Source organism: Syngnathus scovelli, chromosome 11 (genome assembly GCF_024217435.2).
Source record: "Syngnathus scovelli strain Florida chromosome 11, RoL_Ssco_1.2, whole genome shotgun sequence".
In the NCBI taxonomy this organism is placed as follows: Eukaryota; Metazoa; Chordata; class Actinopteri; order Syngnathiformes; family Syngnathidae; genus Syngnathus; species Syngnathus scovelli.
Genome location: NC_090857.1, coordinates 9,176,894 through 9,198,011, shown reverse-complemented (window position 1 = coordinate 9,198,011; position 21,118 = coordinate 9,176,894). Strand labels below are relative to the sequence as shown.

Sequence of the window (21,118 nt, the reverse complement as noted above, 5' to 3'; positions counted from 1 at the left end):
GACATATGACATAATGTACCTTTACTAATCATGTGGGTCACAAAGCAGTACCAGCATTTCTACACAGCCTTTTTTTTTTTCAAATGTGTGAAAGTACTGGGACTGGCAGATGGTTGGTTCAGAGAGTGCACCTGTTTATATATAGCTTTTCAGTAGCGCGCTTGAGAGAAAAGAAAACAAAGCAAGTCTGTCTGTATAGCCCGTCGGTTGCTCGATCATCACACTATGTTCTTAGCTGAGACTCGTTCGCTTGTATTAGGGAAAAAAAAGGCTTCTCTTAAAGTCCCAATGAAAATAAATATGTCTCGAAAATTTGGCGCACCGTATAGAAGTGTCGCTAACAACCCTGCTAAATTTGAATCATTAAAATCCCTCAAGTATGTATACAAAATGAAGCTGTATTGAAGATATGAAAGCAAGTCAACCAAACAATGGTTGTTAGGCGCTACCCAGTTTGACACGGCCGTGCATTCAATTCTGTACTTTTATGACAGCTTTCATCTACAGGACCTTTGATCATCATGTACTGAAAAGCAAACTGCAGCTCAAACTCTTACAACAACGTGACTGTTTGTTCTTTCGGATCTCTATTCAGCAACCAAGCAGTCAGTCAAACAATAGACAGTGTCTGTTTTATGTATCGTTAGGGAAATCCTATTACCAAAAAGATCAAATTGTTGGTAGGCCCCAGGAGTCTCAAGATGGTGCCAATCAATGTTCCAATTGATTGAACCCCCGTCAATCTTGACTCATTATTTATCTTGCATGTTCTCTTCAAAATGCCACGGTACTGTATTTGAGAAAGCAATGACCCTAATTACATTTTCGATGTAAAACATTTGTCAAAAATTGACAGTAGTCAATTTATAAGAGTCCTCATCAACCTTCTGAATAATTAGATTTATGTTGCAGTGCTTTGTTTTGTATTGTTATGCAAGTCTTGACAGACTGCCTCTTCAGACCTCAGGCAAACGATGATCCTTTTAGAAACGGAGAGCAATTAGAAACATGGTGCTACCGCCTCTCATTTCATCTTTCATAACGTGTAATATAAGCATCCCATTTCATTGAGCCGCCTCATCGATCTGCCGCGCTGACCTGATATCTAATCCGCGTATGTTCAATTTGCTGCCTACGAAGGTTTTTCTGCTAACCTTTCAGTCGTGTCAGTGTTTATATTTACATATGAAGATAATGTTCTGTGCAAATAATGGAAGACAAATTGCAGTCTTGCTGATAGCGGAAGCCATATGCGTCATAGACTCCGTTCGAATGGCCGTTCGTTCACGACAGATGTTTGAATTTGTATTCACGGCACTTTCCATCTGTGTACTCAGATATTGTCAAATTAGTCAAGCATCTCACATAGATAAAAAGCCACGTTTGGACAGATTCAATACAGAAAAAGCTCATCGCGGAATACGGAAAACGTGACTCGAGTTTCTTAATCCTAATTCCTGTTGTCTTTTGTATTTTAGAAAAAAGAATGGCTCTGTTTGAACTGCCAGACACAGAGGGCTCTGTCAGGAAGTTTGGGAGATATTCCAGACCCTGCCACACAAAGCGCCGTTCCCACCATGCCACCTGCAGCATCTAATCAGCAGCCACCACAGCAGAAAGAAGCGGATCAGCGGTCAGGGCCAAGGCCCTCAGGTCCTCAGCAGCAACAGAAAGCATCGGGTCCCCAAGTAAGTGGCCCTGCCTCTCCTATCAAACAGGCTGAGCATTCCCCTCAAAGCAAAGGGATACGCCAAGCTTCCCCTCAAATCAAGGGTTCTGCCAACTCAGCTAAGGGTTCCTCTCAAACCAAGGGTCCAACACAACCCCCAGTCCAAAGTAAAGGGCAATCTCAGAATAAGGGCCAAGGTCAAAGTAAGGGTCCTGCTCAGTCTGGTAACCAAACGAAAGGTCAGAGCCAGACTAAAGGGCAGACGAAGGGATCTGTTCAGCCCACTGCTCAGGTTAGGGGTCCTTTGTCTAGTGCCAAGGTTGCATCCACCCCTAAAGCAGCACCCAATAATTCCAAAATCTCTCCCAACTCATCAAAAACAGCACCCAGCCAGTCTAAACCCACAGGTACGTCTCAGGCACGCAAACAGACGGCGAGCCAAGAGAAGACAAAAGTCCCACCCAAATCTCAAAAGGAGGATTTCAAGGCCTCACCAAAGAAAGCCTTGTCAGAGACTGTCACTTGCCCAAAAGACTTGAAGATAGCAGAAGATGTGCAGAAGTCAAGACACCGAGAAGTGAGCTGCTTGAATCTTCGCCTTCTCGTCACTCCCGCTCATTATCCTTTTGAATATTTTTTTTTCGTTTCCTTTGGTTGCTTGTATACATCTTTTTCATCACATCGATATTATTCAATATTTGTCCTATCATAATATTGTCACTGTTATACTTGTAATAGTTATCATGTATTTTTGTGTTAAATATGGGTTATTAATTTTGATTTTCTTAATTTGTTTATTATAATTACCATCCATTCTTTATTGTTCAGCAACATAAATTTTACACTCATCAAACTGCTGGGTCACAAGCAACCCAATTTGGGGTAGAAATTGAACCCAACGTCCTGGGTTGTCTTGCACAAAACAAGTCATTTTTTGTACAACACAACCCAAACTTGGGTCAAATTGACCCAACTTCCTGGGTCAGACTCATTTTTAACCCAGCAACTTTAGGGTTGTATATGTACCTTTTTTTTTATGTCTCCATTTTTTGTTTCTATTCCCTCTTTTGTTCGCTGAAGCGTTTTGTTACACGTAACAAAATGGTGACACTATTTGGAGCATTCAACGCATGATCATAAACATCTCGAAGAATGTATAAGAGAATGCACCATGGTAGCAATCAAGCATGTAATGGAATGAATTGTCTGTTGATGTTTGTTTAAAAGTCTGGTTTTATGAACGCACCGTTTGAATTGATCATTTGTCTGTATGCAACACTAAAAGGAAAAATCAACCAAAACATTCTTTATTCTATCACAAATTAAATTGTATTGACAACCTGATCCAACCCATAACCACTTCTGGATTTTGCTGGTGGCATCTATTTGATCCGTAAAGCCTTTTGGTTGATTTACTTTTAAATTGTTACTACGAGGAAATGGTTGTTCACTTTCATGTACTGTAACATGCTCTCATATGTTCAATTACGAATCCCATTTGTATTTGATACGGTGCATTTTATTCCTTATTATTGAGAACTGCTCAATAATAATGACTGTTTGCTGAAATAGCGGGATAAAAGCTATGCACTAAAGCTTGTAATTGACTTTACAACCAGTTAATTGAAAAAAAAAAAAGGCATGTATTTCATTACGTCTGACTCCTCTCTGTTTCTTTCTTTCAGGATCACGTTAAATCAAGTACACAGAGTTTAAGTGACACCGGATACTCCTCGGATGGAATCTCGGGCTATCAAGGGGAGATTATTGGTCGGATTCATGAAGATGCGGTCAAGCTCAATGAGAGGGGTGTGTCCATTTCCTCTGAAATTACAAAGTTAGAGACATCAATGAAACCTCTATTGGAGTCGAAAACCACATCGGACCAGAAGCATAGGCCTCATTCGTTGTCTGTTGGACAAGGACGGGACATCAGTCCAGAGGACGATGCAGCAAGAGATGACTCAGACGACGAGCTCAGCTGTAAGCTTCGTCACGATTATGTGGAAGACAGCAGTGAAAGTGGTCTCTCGCCATTACCAGTAAGACAGAAGAAGTCACATAAAGACTTAACAGATGAAGAGTTTATGAGGAGGCAAATTATGGAGATGAGTGCCGATGAAGATGAGTTGGAGGAATATGGCGAGCAGAGGACTAAAAAAGGACATAAAACTAGTGGAGATCTGAACAAAGAGAGACGACGACTCCCGCACCATTCCAGTAGTTTTGAAGAGGCAGCCAAAGAATCAGCAGATGTGGAAGAAGAGGAAGATGTCGTAATGGCTGGGGGTCTTCGCCGTTTTAAGACAATTGAGTTAAATAACACAAATAGTTACAATAGAGACATGGAACTCAGTACTGAGCACGACCTACGAGAACCAGAACTAGAGATGGAGAGTCTTACTGGTTCTCCAGAAGAGAGGTCTAAAGGAGAATATTCATCCACTCTACCTGCTACCACTCCTAGCTACACTTCAGGAACATCACCAACGTCAGTGTCATCCATGGAAGATGACAGTGACAGCAGCCCGAGTCGAAGAGCAAGACTGGAGGAAGCAAAACAGCAGAGGAAAGCTCGACATCGCTCGCATGGGCCATTGCTGCCAACAATTGAGGACTCCTCTGAGGAGGATGAGCTCAGAGAGGAAGAGGAGCTGCTGAGAGAACAGGAACAAATGAGAGATCTGGAGCAACAGAGGATTCGAAGTACTGCTCGAAAAACAAAGAGGGATAAGGAGGAGCTACGAGCACAGAGACGTCGGGAAAGATCCAAAACTCCGCCCAGTAATCTCTCTCCCATCGAGGATGCGTCACCAACTGAGGAGCTGAGACAGGCTGCAGAGATGGAAGAGCTCCACAGGTCATCGTGTTCAGAATACTCACCCTCAATGGACTCTGAAGCAGAAGGCTTTGAGATCATCGGTGGCAAACTGTACAAATCCGGGAATGAATATAACCTTCCAACTTTTACGTCACTGTACTCTCCAACAGAGAAGGCGCCATCTGCTGATAAAACACTAAAAAGTGCAGAGGAGGTCTATGAGGAGATGATGAAAAAAGCTCAGCTTCTTCAGAAGCAAGGAAAACATGCCACACAGCAGAAACATTCACTTAGGGACAATACAAGTACTGCCTTAATCCCCGGCTCAAGCCCAACCCAGATTTCTTCACCCATGTCCTTCTCCACAACTGGAACTGACCCACGAATTCCAGGAATTCATGCAGCACAACATCTTTCAAAAGAAACTCAAAATAGGATGGTGTCACAGAGTGCCAAAATTGAAGGTGTTGTCGGAGGAGTCACCACAACCAAAATTCCAGTTAGCCACACTGCTACAACTCGAAATGCAGCCGGTGCGGGCTCCCAACGGCCAGCGCAGGCATCACCTGACTCGTCCTCACTAACCTACAAAGTTTTCTCCCTTTTCAAAGGGCCCAGCCCACAAGCCTCACCCACCACTTCTCCCGTGCAAAGCCCAACACATGCAGGAAGTGGCGGCAGGCAGTTGCCGACACTGCCTGGCGGACCATCGTCAACTCAAAGGTCGAATTCACCACGTCTTGTACGACAACAGTCCTCTCAAGATTCACCGGTCATGGTAATAACACTCGGATCTACAACAACTAATCCCACCAAACCTGTAACGGTAAACTCATCCACTTCCCCTTTATCATCACCAACACAGGCTAGCTATAAAATCCCGTACAGCTCCCAGCATCCATCGGCAAGTCCTCCAACTTCTCCCCAAACATATTCGTCCCAGCAAGCCCCAAAACATTCCTCACAGATGGCTCACCATGTTGAAAAAACAAACGTTGCTATTGGCACACAAAGTCGAGGATCGCTTTCTATGGAGAATATATCTCTTTGTAAAATCTCAAACATTTCAGGCACGTCAGTGGTCATGGTCCAAAGCCAAACCCACCCGACGAATATTGTGGATCTTCGAGCCCCGATGAGATCTGCCCCGATTATAATGACAGATCAAGGGATGGATCTAACATCCTTAGCTTCTGACGCAAGAAAGTACTCCTTGGGAGCAGAACAGCCATCTGTTCGACATACAGCTGTCCAACCGCTTATCATGAACCTGAACGCACAGGAGCAACCACATGTATCCGTTTCAACGCCAACGACAGTAAGTGTGACAGTTGCAGGTTCTATGTTCATCTCTCAACCCAAACAACCCATTGTCTATGGAGATCCTTTGCATAACCGTGTAGATTTAGGCCAGGGAGTGGGATCCGCTGTATGTTTATCCCAGGGTAAGACGCCAGTTTCCGATCCATCTATTCCAAAAATCGACGCCTGCCTCGAGAATTTAGGTATCCAACAACAGCAGCTGCAATTACAACAACAAAAGCTCTTGCAGCAGCAACAACTTCTCGAGCAGCAGCTCCAGCAACATCAGCAGCATTCTTCCTTTGCACGTTACAACTTAGCCAATCAAATCCCTCCACTTGTGATGAAAAAAGATCTCGTAGTAAGTCAGACAACCAGTTCCCAGCCTACAGTCACTGCAAGAGTAGCTCCACTGTCTTCCCAACCTGTTTGTAATGCCCCGCATGATATCTATGGTGGAGTTGTTCTCGAGCTACAAAATAAGCCAACAGTCATGAACCTGTCCACAGGAAAACCCCATGTTATGATGGTTCAGCTCGATGAGAGTAAACCATCCCAGGCAGCAGTGACTCAGTTACTCAAGAAAGAAGATCCTCCACCCGTGCCTCAAGTCTTGGATTTGACTGGGCAGATCAAACCAGAAAACCAAGTTGCTTGTTGCGATGTTGTGTACAATTTGCCATTTGCTGGTTCCTGTGCGGGGTCATTTATTCAGAAGCCCACAACAGTATCACCAGATAAAAAAACTACCACTGAGACCTCAAACGCACCACCTCCTCCTCATCATATGCATTATAATATCAATCAACAGCAACAATCTCAGACCACGCAGGGCGTAACGGACGAGCATAAACCATACCCAACGCCGATAGTCCCATCGGGAAGAATACAACCCTCCATGTCTGATAATAATCTGCCTGCCGTGACTGAAGCTGGTCACTACCAGAGGAATATTAAGGGAGGTGTGGCAGTAGATCTTAGCAACACCAATCAGACTTACGACAGTGGCTACCTCGGGATGGGAGCCCAGTATGGCTCATACACAGACTTGCGGCACCAAGGAGACATTGCAGGCCCAACGTTACCCATTCGGCGTTATGGCTCAATGTCAAACATCAATTCTGACTATTCCTGTGGGTCAAATGAGTTAACAGGACCACAGGATTCCAATCTATCACAATTCAGTGCAACCACCGCAAGGGAAATTAATCAAATGTGTGCGGCTCTTAACACAGTAGATCAGTTTGCAACACGGTATGGAAATAATCCCGAGTTATTACCTTATGGGATTGGAAGAGGTGCACATTTAGGTAGGTTGAATCTCCATCAAAGTTTAGCGTCAATCAGAGCAAGTTTGATGTACGGCCCGGATGGAAGACCCTTGTCCAATAGTCAAACTTTAACAAACTTGATCAATGCAAGACAAGCAAGTATACGCGCCTTGTATCCTGCTGCTTTAAGAGGAGGCGATGGCATGATATATTCGACCATAAACACTCCAATAGCCTCTACCTTGCCAATTACGACCCAGCCCGGCCCTGTTCTGCACCCCATGCCTCGAGGTATTTACAGACCGTACCCCGCAGGCGTAACCGCCGTACCTTTAGCTAGTCTTACCAGGTTGCCTCAAGTGAGTCAGAGAACTCCACTGGCCACCCAAGGAACATATCCATACCCTCCTTCAAACCAGTACCCTGTTTCAACCACAACTTCAAGCACTCTAAGCACCTCACAAAATGAAACTCCCATGTATCTTGGAAAGCCTTCAACTGCAGCTCCAAGCATCCCACCAACCCAAGCCAGCACAACGAAAAATGCGTTAGGAGCCGGTATGCAAACGACGTTAGTTCAACAGGCTGATCAGACTCAACATATGTCACAGATGATCTCGCAAGGTCAAGGACATCCTCCAACTGCCATGACGGCACAAGCCCAGATGCAGCCACAGCAACTACCTGTTCAAACCGAACCTTTATCATTAACTCAAAACCATCCTCAAGCTCAATCCATCAGTCAACCCCAACCAGTCCCACCAAGTGTTACTGCCCCAACATCCAAAATATCTCCTGTCGATTCTCAGAAAAGCAAGGAAGATGAGCGGCTCAGTCAACAACAAGAGCACATGCTGCAACTCGAGCGAGAGCGTGTGGAATTGGAAAAACTCAGACAGCTGCGCCTTCACGAGGAGCTTGAGCGAGATCGAATGGAGCTTCAGCGACACCGAGAAAAAGAACAACTCATTGTTCAGCGTGAAATCCAAGAATTGCACACCATCAAGCAACAGGTCTTACAACAACAGCAAGCAGAGCGGGAGACTCAACTTATAATGCAAAGAGAGCAACTGGCCCAACAGAGAATGCAGCTTGAGCAAATCCAGTCTCTGCAGCAGCAACTCCAACTGCAGTTGGAGGAGCAGAAAAGACAAAAGACAGCAGCGGTGGAGGCAGCGGCGGCCGCCGCAGCGGCGGAGGCGGCGGCGGCATCGGCAGCCGCGGCTGCGACGTCTGCCCAGGGCGCCATACAAGGGGTGGTGGTCGGAGGAGGGCCTCCTCAAGGCTTCCTGATTTGTGATCAAAGTGGAAGGGTTCTACAGCAGGACGGGCAAACTGTGCAATTCTGGCAAGATGGACAAGTGGTCCAAGCCATGGTGGCGGCTAGACCGATTCACAGTTCCGTGTCGGAAATGTCTTTGAGAAGCACTGACAAACAGGCTGAGTCCAAGATTATGAAGAAGCAAAACTCCATGCCCCGTCTTAGAGACAGCACCGAGGATGATTCTGGTAAGAAGATAGCAGACAGTTGCGTGCAAACAGATGATGAAGATGGAGAGGACCGGTACCTAAACCGGCGTAGAAGAACAAGGCGTATTGCAGACTGCAGTGTGCAGACTGATGAAGAGGACCAAGGCGACTGGGACCAGCAACCAGTAAGGCGCCGACGTTCTCGTGTATCAAAGCACTCGGAATCCAGCGGTGAGACGAAATCAGACGGGTCATCCAGAACGGTATCTGCAAGTATCGCTATTCAAACCTCAAATGACTCGTCATGTCAGACTGAATCTGACCAGCTAGGTAGGGTTTCGCCAGCTATTCATATCACCATGGCAGAAAGCTCAAAGGTCGACCTGTTACATTACATCGCAGCACCTGAGAGGACCCACAAGGGAGAAAGTCTGGCTTGTCAGACTGAACCGGAGTCACAGTCTCAAGGCGTTGTTGCTCCCCAACTCAGTGTCCCTACAACAATTAGTCCATATTCCACAAATCTGCACATAGCAAATCCATCTGACCCAAACTCTCAGAGACATCAAGGAGTCACTAAGTTTGAGAGACGAAAACCCGACCCGCTGGAAATCGGTTACCAGCAGCAACCCAATGAATCTCCTCGCCAGCCCCCCAAATCCCCTCAGGTTTTGTACTCCCCGGTCTCGCCATTGTCTCCTCATCGTATGTTGGAGACAACATTCGCCTCACAAGAAAAGCTTAATAAAGCCCACGTGACGCCCCAGCAAAAGGCCTTGACTGCTGAATCGCCGCAACGCCACCAGTCTCTACCAAGGCCCATAAAAAGTGTGCAGCGCTCCATGTCTGATCCGAAGCCTCTCAGCCCCACCTCAGAGGATCCTGCCAAGAACAGATTCTCTCCATATTATCAGCAAGCTGTGTCCAACAGTCAGGTAGGAAATTCATTTTTTTAATCACATTAAGGGAAAAGAACAGTGGCGTTCTACACTATTAACGACTGTAAATTAATCAATCTTTTCTCACAAGTATAGTACTTCTAATTATAGGTGTTCCTATATGTTATACATTTTCCAATTTAATACACACAGAAATTACTGTCGCTCGTAAAATAAAGTCAAACGTGCCATATAATTTGCAATGCAAAGATACACTGGATCTAATATCAAGTATGCTTGTCGTGCCAGAATCACATTTCCCTTTAGCCTTTTCTCTACTTTTTCTTACTTGGCATCTCCACCCCCTTTTCCTCCTTTTTTCTCTCTCTCTCTCTCACTCACTCTCATGCTTTCTGGCTATCAAATGCTTAAGAGTTGCCAGTAGGACGCACATTATGGATACATCATTGTTATGCTTATCTTTCCTTCAGCCTTGTAAAGTAATATTGCTTTGAAAATGATCTAGAATAATTTACGAGAGACAAATATAAATCTTATATCTCGACTTTTTAATCGTCGTCATGGATTTACCCATCACAACTAAATTGTAAGTAGACATTTAAAAAAAAAAAAGAATGCTCCTCTCGTCTTACTGCATGCCACTTTTAATAATTGGAGGAATATGAAAAAAATGACAACTGTACAGATTTGTAAGCTAACAAATTAGACTTTTGCAGACACATTTTAAATGTCTGAAATTAATCTGTGCTTTCTCCTTGTTAAAATGTAATAGAGGGCTCATATACTGATTCTGGATCGCTCAGACAATCTGACTGTAATGATTATCCACCTTGTAAAGTTATATGTTCACGGTACTTTAATCTTTCCCAAACACAAAATCAAATATTTTATTTAAAATTCTGTAAATAATGCTCCGGCTCTGCATGTAGGTCAATTAAAATGAAGTACTTAATTTGACTATATATCAGTCAACATAATTCTTAAATTAGGATATGCAGACCCTTTCGTGCATACTGAGGTTCATTAATGAGCCTAATTTACATAAACACATTCTGTTTATAGCTCATTCTGCTGATGTGTCTCTGCCTCTCTCAGCAGATGGCCTCCCTGCAGCAGCAGCAGCAGCAGAATGCTGTGATGAGGAAGGTAAAGAGGACTCTTCCCAGCCCCCCTCCAGAAGAGAGTCCACTCCCCATAGTTACTCCAGCACAAATGTACAGTTCTCCGGGGATGCCTCAGAGGGTTTTACCGAGACCTGCGCAAGGAGTCACCAAGGCAGGCTTGCTGAGTGAACTGAAAGCTGTCGAACAAGAGTCGTCAAAGCTCAGGAAGCAGCAAGCCGAACTGGAGGAAGAAGAGAAAGAGATTGACGCCAAATTACGTTACTTGGAATTAGGCATTACTCAACGTAAGGAGACCATGGTGAAGGAGAGGGAGAGAAGAGAGTTGGCTTATCTTCGCTGTATGGGTGATGCTCGAGACTACATGTCAGACAGCGAACTCAATAACCTCAGGATGGGAACTGCAACGGCAACCTTTGATGCTAATGGTTTGCTGACAAGGCCCAGCACCGCACCGCTCAGTCAGTTTACTAATGATCTCAACGCAACATCGCAGTATTCCTCAACCTCGGGCTACATGTCTTATCCTTATCCTCAAAATCAAGCGCCAACACAGCAGCCAGGCTCATCTTACCATCAGATTGGGTTCCAACCTCCCCAGTACCCTTCATCCTCTGCTCCCCAGCCTGGGACATTCCAGCCCCACCCCCCTCCAGGCCCCGGCTACCAGACCCAGGGAACTTATTCTTCCCGTATGTACGGCCAACCCTCTTACCAAACAGATCTCGGCATGCAACATGGTCACCAGGCCTTCCATCCACCAAGCCAGCCTATGCCAGGCCAAAGTCTCCCTTATCCCAGCCACAGCTCCTACCAACCTGGACTTTCTTACCCGACCCAAGCAGATATCCTCACAGTACACCAAAGACCAAGGCAAACCTCTTTGGCTGATCTGGAGCAGAAACTTCCCACGAACTATGAGGTCATCAGCAACCCAGCAGTCTCCGTGGCCACATCAGCGCCGGATACCTCATATGGCTCCGCCTACAGCAATGCATATGGACAATATCGCCCTCCTGAGCCTGGCCTGACACACTCTGGTGACAGCCCAACATCTGCTTACGTTTCAGATGAACATTACACCTCTAACTTAGAGCAGAACATCCCAAGGAATTATGTAATGATCGATGACATCAGCGAATTGACAAAAGACAACAGCGGGCAACCAGTTGATGCTCTCGGTCACCCGGTAGGAGGGCGATACCGCAGTGAGAATGGCCCAGGACGTGGCAGCACCTATGGTAGACCTGAAGATGAGCCAGTGGATGCATACGGAAGACCAACTAGCACGGTGGCTTACCAAACCACCATGGACGGTCGTACTACCACCACGGTTAGCGGAGGATCTTATTACGATGACTACAAACACACATCACGGAGCAACTCCGGTAGCCACAAAGTCTCAGCCAAAAATCTCGCTCCTGCCGTGGTCTCTTCTAAACGTAGTAAGCACCGAAAACAGGGAATGGAGCAGAAAATATCCAAATTTTCTCCAATCGAGGAAGCTCGCGATGTCGAGGCAGATCTGGCATCCTACACTATGACCACCTCGACGGGAGGCAGTTGTACTGTGGTGTCCCGATCCAAGAAGCAGGACGAACTGGCATACGGGATGAAGAGGAATGCTTACGACCAGCAGAAATATTATGGCACCAGTCGCGAGGGTCTTGAGGAAGAAGATCGCACGTACGGCTCCGGTAGATCCAGGTCCACCGGCTACGGCATGGATAAGATATCATCTCGAGATGCCCCAGGTCACAGAAGTAAATCCTACGAGAGGGATGCCATGGAACGCTCTCAGAGAAGCGGCCACAGTGGAAGACCACCCATCCGCAATCAGAATTCAGAGGAAGAGAGTCCAATCAGTCCTGTTGGTAAACCCGTAGGCATTGGACGGAGCTCTGCTGCAGCCAACGCTCACGATGTGAGGAACCAGTATGGGTCGAGTCATTCGCTTCCAGATGTGCAAGACCACCACAAGAAGGACCTTCCAAGGAGTCACGTGTACAAACCAGATGACCCTTACCTTGTAGACGACATGCACTGTGCTGTTTCAGACAGTGAAGGTAACTGGTGCTGAATCATTTCTGCTGTCTTACTTGTTTGTCCCACCTTTGAAGTGCTGAAAAGAGACTGCATGCCAAGTGAAGAATGTCGAGAAGAATGCCATAGCTTTTGTTGTCTTCTCTGATATCTGAAAATAAGTTATTTCATGTTTCTGTGTTCTGCATGCTTTTTCTGTGTATAAGTTGGTTTCCTGTCTTTTTTTTTCACTGGTTTCCTGGAATGTGCATGGCTGTACAAAGTGGAGTGTGTTTTATCGCATGGCTTCTATCTACATCACACTTTGCAAGAAAAAACTATTGACTGATACTCTTTCTTCTGGTTTTTAAAAAAAAAAAAAGCGTATCATTTGGGCCAAGAGGAGACAGATTGGTTTGAAAAGCCTCGAGAGGCTCGTTCAGAACGTTCAAGACATCACAGAGGTGGAAGTCAGTCGTCTACAGGTAGGCGCACAAAGCACACCTACCATGACTATGATGAGCCACCAGAGGAATACGGTCCCCAGGATGACAACCATCAACGCCATTCCTCCTCCGCATCGTCACGGGACCAGCGATATCATGGCAACAGCTCCGGGAGGCACAACGCTTCCCGACACAGCTCCGAAGATCCCAGGTCCTCTCGTTCTAACAGGACACACCCCAAAGACAATTCGGGTCGATATGATGGCAGGGGCACTTCCTCTGCACAGAGGAGGCCTGGCCCGGACTCCCGTTCTAGCCAAGGAAGTCCCCGGAACTCAGGAGAATTCTCCCGTGACCCGGCTTCCGGTCACCACCACGGCACCGGAGGACGAACCCAGAGACAAGCGGGAGAGCGCACAAGAAGGCAGGATCCCTCTGCTACAGGTACCAAGATGCAGCAGCAGGGCCATGCTGGGCAACAGCGTTCAAGTGGTCAAAGCCAGTCAGGGAGACATCCTGGCTCGGAAGCGCTTGATGGTACTCAGCAAGTCCAGCAGCAGCAGCAAAATGTACAACAACAGCAGCAGCAGCAGCAGCAGCAGCAAAATGTACAACAGCAACAACAACAGCAGCCGCAGCAGCAGCACAGCCACCCCCCTCCAAGCAGCCAGCCAAGTGGACCATCGCAGCAGCAGCAGCAGCAGCAGCAGCAGCAGCAGCAGCAACCCAAACCAAGCCAGACACAGGGACGCCCAGGAGGAGGTTCTGCAGCAAGCCAGCCAGCAACTACAACGGTTAGTTAACAAATCAGTCAACAGTGCACAAACAGCTTCTAGCAAAAACAGCCTGCTACAATTCAACCCACCACAACTTAAATAACAAACAATATTAATAAAATCTTAGGATTAATAAGTCCAAAATTGAGTTCAAACTCCTTTACTGTGGTCTTGTTGTAAGTTGAGTTGTTATTTTTCCTAGGTCAAAATGGATACCGCACCATCAACAACTTCCACAGGAATGAAGCCTACAATGGCAGTCCCAAGCATACCTCAGACTACCAAAACGACTCCACCGCCTCTAACAGGCATTGGTAAGTCTCACAACTTTCATTTATACAAATCGTGCAAGGTGGTCATGTTATTTGTGTCTACAGGCTCGAAAGCCGCCCCAGTGGGGATCGGTAGCAAAGCCGGTGGTATTGGCAGCGCTGCGGCTGGACAGGCACCTGCTGAAGGGGAAAACGTTCTGACCAAAATTCTGCAAGGGGGGGCAGCCGAGCAGGCGGGAAAACTGGGAGACGGTATAGTCGCTGATAAATATTATTTGGATGCTTTTCAGTTTTTTGTGGCATGGAGTAAAGTGCAAAATGATTGAGTCGCAGTGGTGTGTTGATCTTTTGCTTTTTATGTGTTGATCACAGCTTTGTCTGGCCTTGGGAAGAAATTCACTTCATTCTTTTAAGTTGAAGAGGAGAGGGTGAGTGAAAACCTCGACTTTTTATACAAGTCACATTGTAGAATGTGAGGCAGCAGATGGCAACCCACTTCTCAGCTAAAATTAGCAAATAATTGTAATTTAGATGTTATGGAATGTTAGCATGTAGCGAACGTACTAATTGTTATCGTTCGATTTTCATCAAAGAAAATGTCTCTCCTGCAGGGTCTGCGGCGTCACTACAATCCAAAATGAGAGTCTTGGTACCAGAAAAACCTATGAAACTACATTTATTACTTTTTACCATCACGGACGATGTCAAGCCAAAGCGTGGAATCCTCTGAGCATCAGTAAGTGTCTTGTTTTTTCTGTTCTTTGTCTTTTGAGATGAATGCACTGTCACCTGCTCACTTAAGCGTTGAGTTATTGTCAAGAATCATGACAATAATCCACTGGGTGTGTGTATATATATATATATATATATATATATATATATATATATATATATATATATATATATATATATATATATATATATATATATCTATATGATTTTTTTGTTTTATTCTTTTTTTTACAGATGAATGAAAAATTGCAGTTCTTTAGGGTTTTAAAATTTCTGCTGTTAAAAAAAAAAAAAGGAACAGCACAGGATCTGAGTAATCTTACCTTGTGGCTCCCTCACACTTCCAATAATCTAGGCCAGGCAAACCGGGTTAAAATTAGCCGGAGAAGGCTAATTGTGGCTTGGATTTAATGTCACTCACGCAAAGACGCACGGGAACAAGAGCACACACACAGGCTCGCACATTCATGACTCATGGTTAGCAGTCCTCATTACATGCTGCAGTGAACTAATGGGCTAATTCTGCTCAATGATGCAAAGCCACTGAGGAGCAGATAAAGTGAATTAGAATTCATTTGATTTTAGCTTCTGTCCAAGCAGCTTTCTCAGGGTTAACCTGATGGGGTTCTTCATTCAGATGCCACAAATGCTGCGCTGACAAGTCTGCCAATTTGAGTTCGTGGCCAGTCTGAGGATTCATTAGGAGAATGTACAGATAAACCCGGCTCATGGTCCCAGTGGATTACTACCGACATCATCAGGCCTGCGATTGGCTGCAAGTCTCCGGCAGAGATGTGATTTACACTCATTGATTGGTTTCATTCGGATTGATCTGGTCCATGTCAGGGGATCTAAAAGCACCGCCCGCATGAGTTAGCTTTTACATGAGCCCTTCATTTGGTTTGTCTTCTTATTCCGGTCAATTTGATCTGGCATGGATGTACTAATCTTCCAGATATATCTGTCTTCATTCCAGGAGGACTCGTGTTCTGCTTCTTCTCCTCCTTAGAAAGCCTTCTGGGATCTAAAAGAAAGTTCAAGGCCCACTGATGGGAGCGTTCTGGCTGCGCTCCAATTGAGGAAAGCCTCATTGCGCCCTCTACTGGATGTTCTTCATATCTGAGGATTACACATCTGGCGTGGATCATTTATTCCACGTTAATGCTGATTCTCCAAGCATGTCAAAGGTTTTTCTGGTACCGAAGACTCATATCGCTCGCAGACAACTCCAGCAAGAAACCTGAACGCTCGGTTTCTCCGATCTCTACATTCCAGAATGGGAACGTAACCCTGTCTTTGAATGTGTTCTTACTTCTCCTCCTTTTCTTTTCAGTGTCTCTACAGAATGCATTGTGTAAATGTGTACATGCACGCACAAGTATATGAAAACTAAAGAAAAACAAATTCATATCTGTACTTTTCCAACAGCCACAATTAGTCATGAGCTTTATTTTTTGTTGTTGTTTTGTTAGGGGGGAAAAAATACTGCCAGTGTGCCCATAAGTGTGAGATTCACACCGATGAGAGGACCAAACGAAAGAGTGGCAGTGGCTCGATATCTCGCCATCACAAAGCCATTGCTATTGTCTGCGTGGAGCTTTCATATCTCATCTTTTAGTTCCTTTTCAATTTGCCTCATATTCACTGATTGGACGAGCCTTATTCAGAACTTTTTTATTTTATTTATATATATACCTCGTATATTTTCAAATGTCCATATCATGACGCATTTATTTTTACGCAGCTGTATACTACTGTATGTACAAAATCTTTCAAGATGTCATTATGTAAATTTGTCATTTGTGTATTTACGGAATAACATTTTTACCTTGTTGTTTTATTTGGTACAACTTTATATTTGAAGCTTTTTATTTTGTTAACTGTCACTTTTCTCGCATCAAATAATTTGCTTGGTGACTTTCCAAAAAAAAAAAAAAAAAAAAGCAATAGCATGCAGATAACGGTATATAGCACAATGGTATAAATGTTGTGTACGTAAGCGATGGGGAATTTATCCGACGCTTCTTGTTGTACAGTTTGTCGAACGGTTTACAACCATCGTACCAGATGTCCAGACGTGCATGTGTGTTAGGTGCAGATGCATTCGACTCTAATGCTTAGAGCATGCGGGAGTGGTAGGAACACATACGAACGCACATATTTCGCCATGTCAGAGTTCCTTTCTGCTCTATGGTTAGAAAGTCATCATCAACAATCTTACGAACAAGCTGGGCCCACTGCCTTTATTCTTCGCGTTCGCACACACACACACACACACACACACACACACACGAAGTGTAGTTGAGCAATTCAAATGTTCTATGCAATGACTCCTTTTGAACCCGGTAGTGACGTCATCACAACAAACCAACAACACCGCGTCAAGCAGTTTGAGGTCTGTTTTCACTGTTTGAATCTATCCAAGTCGAGATGTTTTGTTTTCTCCGTTGCATGTTTCTTGAGCTGTCACCACCCTCCGCAGGGACTTGTTGCCAAAGGGTAAACTGTGTCTACTGTCCGTTTTTTGAATGTCCACCATCATGTTGCTTCGTAGCATGGGTTTGCTTGGCTGCTTCCTTGGCTGTTTGTTAGTTCCTCGACAGTTTTGCCTGACCTGGGCTTGCAGTGACCGTCTGTGCTGCTCTGAACCTGTGACACAGCACATGGTCAGCACTTCATTTGTGTCAATATAATTGTGTACATATTGTGTTACTCGAACCCCGCGGGGGTGAATGGAATGCTTCTTTTTTTGATATAATTCACCTTTAAATGAAATCTCTCTGCAGCCAAGCCTTCACGGTGGTTAAAGGTGCATGACTCGATCTTTATATGCTTAAATGCTTGATTATACCCGAATGATGACAACCTGGCATGATATCACCTAGGTTTGCAAACAGGCCAGTGAGCAGAAGATGAGCAAAAAACAAAAAAAAGTTCAGCCAGTCACTCACAAATCAGGGCATGTCTTTATTTTTTGTTGAAAGCACAAGCCTGGCTGGTTGTGGTCGCTGCTGGAAGACAAGCAGACACATGGACGTTATGTCACAGTGCCTCCGAGATAGCCATCCAAACGCGAGATGGAGATCCGCTTGATGCGAGGCACGTAAGACTTAACAGCTTTTAGTGCAGCCATTCTCATTCTAACTGTAAATACACGTTCATTCGACTGTACAGCTTTTGTTTGCAGTACGGCTGTCATGTGCATCCCCATGCCGTATTTGATGCCAACTTTTTGTGTATAAAAGAACATTTATTAACAGTAACAAGGAAGATGATTATGGTACTTGCTTATGCATAGACTATGTGGCTAACTCGTACTGATTGTTTACAACAGTGGAACAAAAACGGAACACAAATTCCTCTTCAGAAACATGTCAGTCTATGTCGAGATTCTATCCTTATTGTATTTTAGAACCTCCACGGCAACAAGTTGCCTTCGGTGTCCCACAATCAGGAGGTTTCCGTGGTTATGATCTAGGATGTGATCAGATTGTTTGGATGAAGCAGGGCAAAAAAAAAAAAAAAAAAAAGGAAAATACCAATAAAACATCTGGAAAATGTCATTCACTGTTGTAAGTGCAATGGGGAAAAACGTCAGTCGTGTATCCATCGTGAAACCTTGTGCTCTATTCGGTGTATTCCTGTAAACTGATAAATTAATTAGTACATTTTGGTGCATCATGTCCAGTAATGTGATTCAATGAAAATATTGACCCTGCAATTTCCAAACAGAGAAAAAGAATAAACATTAAAGAAATATAATGTTGTCTTGTACATAGGTCTCCGTGTCAGCTTATTCCCTTAGCGCAGCTGCTTTCCAAGGCTTCGGGGGGAAAAATGTCAAGCAGATGTAGGCTGCCTTCATCTGGTTTCACTGCCACTTATCAGAGTTGCTACCGATGGTCCGGTTCACCCTCAGGCTTATGCAGACATTTAGCAGTCCAAAAGTGTCTCAAGGGAAGAAATAAACCTCAGGTGAGAAAACTCTTTAGCTTAAGTCATTATTATTTTTTATTAAGTGCTTATCATGCCTTGTAGGGATTTCTACCTGTTGCATTTTTCAATTTTTTTTTAGTAATAATTCTGATGGCACCTCTGTTGGTCCAATCATCTATCTGGTGTCATGCTGAGAGCCAGTCTATCTCTCCGCTGCCCTTTAAATATCAATGCACCTCTGTGGTCCGCACCTGCTCCTCACCACCCAGCAGTCGCTTCCATTTAGTGCTTGTATCAACATCATCTTTTTGTATCCCTACTTGAAATTCAACATTGGAATCACTGACAGTGATTGACATTTTGATATTTACAATGCTTATCTAATCATCGTTGTACTCGCTGTTGTACTCCAAACACAATTTCAAGGACGCTATAATCGACCGTCAATCTATTCATATTTCAAGGACATATTCCGTAGGAAAACAATAAGTAAAAACAATCTGTTCTAAAATCAAACTGTTAAATATTAATACCTGAGACAACATTTGCACCGATTTACTAGACTGTCATATAATTTTGTATGTAGACAGTAGAGTGGAAAATACAAGAAGATAAAAGCCCCTTTTGTGTCTTGACCTTAAGTTTAATGTCAAAGAATTGACCGATGTTGATCTTTCTTCAAGGGCCCCATCCTCTGCCACTGAGATTTAATGGGTTGCCTTATATACGTATCTTGAAAAGCTTCTATCTGCCCTATTCAAATGAAGCAAGAATTGAGTATTAATAGAAACATTAATATGGAATAAGATGACTTGATTGACCTTATTAATTGATACGAGCCACCAGAGATGGATTTGTGGGTGCGGCAGCCAACTACAAAATAAATCCATCCAAATGGTATTTTGAAATGGCTAATGACATTCACGTCGCTTTTTGGAGATCTGCTTTCTTTTCTTCGCGACTGCTTGTCTGAAGGACCCCTCGCACTTGACCTCAATGTCGTTTTATTATTAAAGACAAAGTGTCAGCTCATAAAGTGTAAGCACCAGCAATCTGCAGTCATTTATTTCCCAAAAACCATGTTGGGAATAGACTCCCCACCCTGACCCGTCTTTCCTGCAGTATTAACCCATCATTTCCAGAAGCCATGACCTCACAGGCAGTGTGACTCATCCACGAATGATGGGAAGCGTGACATCAATTATTGGAGGGAAGCAAGAACTTACTCATCTGTATTTGTTGCTCGCTTTCAAAAAGGTTGAAATCATTTGAAATTAGCAACCACACGATTTGAACTTGACAATTTAGAAAATGATAGTTTTTTTTTTAATGAAACCTTTCTGCTGGATTTATTCAAATAAATGTACTATTTCAAATTATTAGAGTCATTTCAATGAGTAGCGTCGTATCACCACTGGAGGTCAGCAGAGAGCACTAGTCATTATTTCCCACAACCAATCAGACTGCTGTGCAAAATGTCCATTGAGTGTGTGAGACTGGCTTTTACTGGTGAGTCATTCACATTTTCTAATCAATCAGTTATATTGATCACAGTCTTTTAGAGGATGTCGCCTTGAGTGACTAACAACATCTTCAATGGGGAAATCTGCACTGAACCTAAAATGATGAGTTACTTGAGCTAATCCTTGAGGACAAAAAATATAAATTCTTTCCTTTTCGTACAATGTTTGTTTTGTATCATGAAGCAACCCTCCATTTGTTAGCATCCCTCGAACTGACAAGAAATAAAGTGACCTTTCAATTATCAGGAGGATCGATAGTGCTCACAGACACACACGGTAAAAAGAGGCTAATACACTGTATGACCTTTGCCCTCTGTTGTCCTGCGTAGTGATGAGATGAGTGTGCTGCCTCGCTGCCACTTACGTTGAGTATGAATTTAACCAAGTAGAACACAAGCGTGCATACACAAGTGTTTGTGTGTGTTTGCAGTTCACGACTCAGAATTGCTGATGCTTCTCCTTTGGGCCCTGTCAAGCACACTTAGCGTCAGCGCTTGGGACGCAACGTGGGACAAAGTCTCTGTAATTTGGGAGGAGAGAAGCAACCAGCCACGGTGACCTTTTAGTTAACACTTGTGAAGGACATGGTCAAACTTGTGTGATTTGTGCAATATTGGCCTCAGGTATGACACATCCTCTGCCCCAATGCATTGGCAGGTTAGTTCAATTGAAGAAATAAATACCTCACTGCAAATAAACGAAAAATAGTCCACCATCAGTTTTCCTTAGGTTAACCTGGGGTCAAGTCACAGGAGTAGCATCTTAAGTAGGGAAACTCAGACCTTGTTATATAGATAGCGCAAAAAAAAAACCAGATAGGTCAATGGTGTTTTGAGATACGAATAACCCGAGTTGAGT

General features: G+C 44.3%; 1 protein-coding gene across 5 annotated transcripts in view; it reads left to right on the top strand.

Annotated features, from left to right (window-relative positions):
• Positions 1 to 19,779, top strand: part of bsnb (bassoon (presynaptic cytomatrix protein) b) — a 41,025-nt gene extending 21,246 nt beyond the window's left edge. Inside the window, exons 4-14 of one of the 5 annotated variants that reach the window (XM_068652405.1) lie at positions 1,479 to 2,246; positions 3,355 to 9,468; positions 10,528 to 12,619; positions 12,959 to 13,815; positions 14,000 to 14,111; positions 14,175 to 14,321; positions 14,442 to 14,497; positions 14,681 to 14,805; positions 15,778 to 17,900; positions 18,581 to 18,776; positions 18,877 to 19,779. In XM_068652405.1, coding sequence (XP_068508506.1) covers positions 1,479 to 2,246; positions 3,355 to 9,468; positions 10,528 to 12,619; positions 12,959 to 13,815; positions 14,000 to 14,111; positions 14,175 to 14,321; positions 14,442 to 14,482 — 10,131 coding nt within the window. In that variant the 3' untranslated portion in view covers positions 14,483 to 14,497; positions 14,681 to 14,805; positions 15,778 to 17,900; positions 18,581 to 18,776; positions 18,877 to 19,779. The other 4 variants (XM_049733261.2, XM_049733260.2, XM_049733264.2 and 1 more) reach the window with 4 other exon arrangements.
• The last annotated feature ends 1,339 nt before the right edge of the window (positions 19,780 to 21,118 follow it).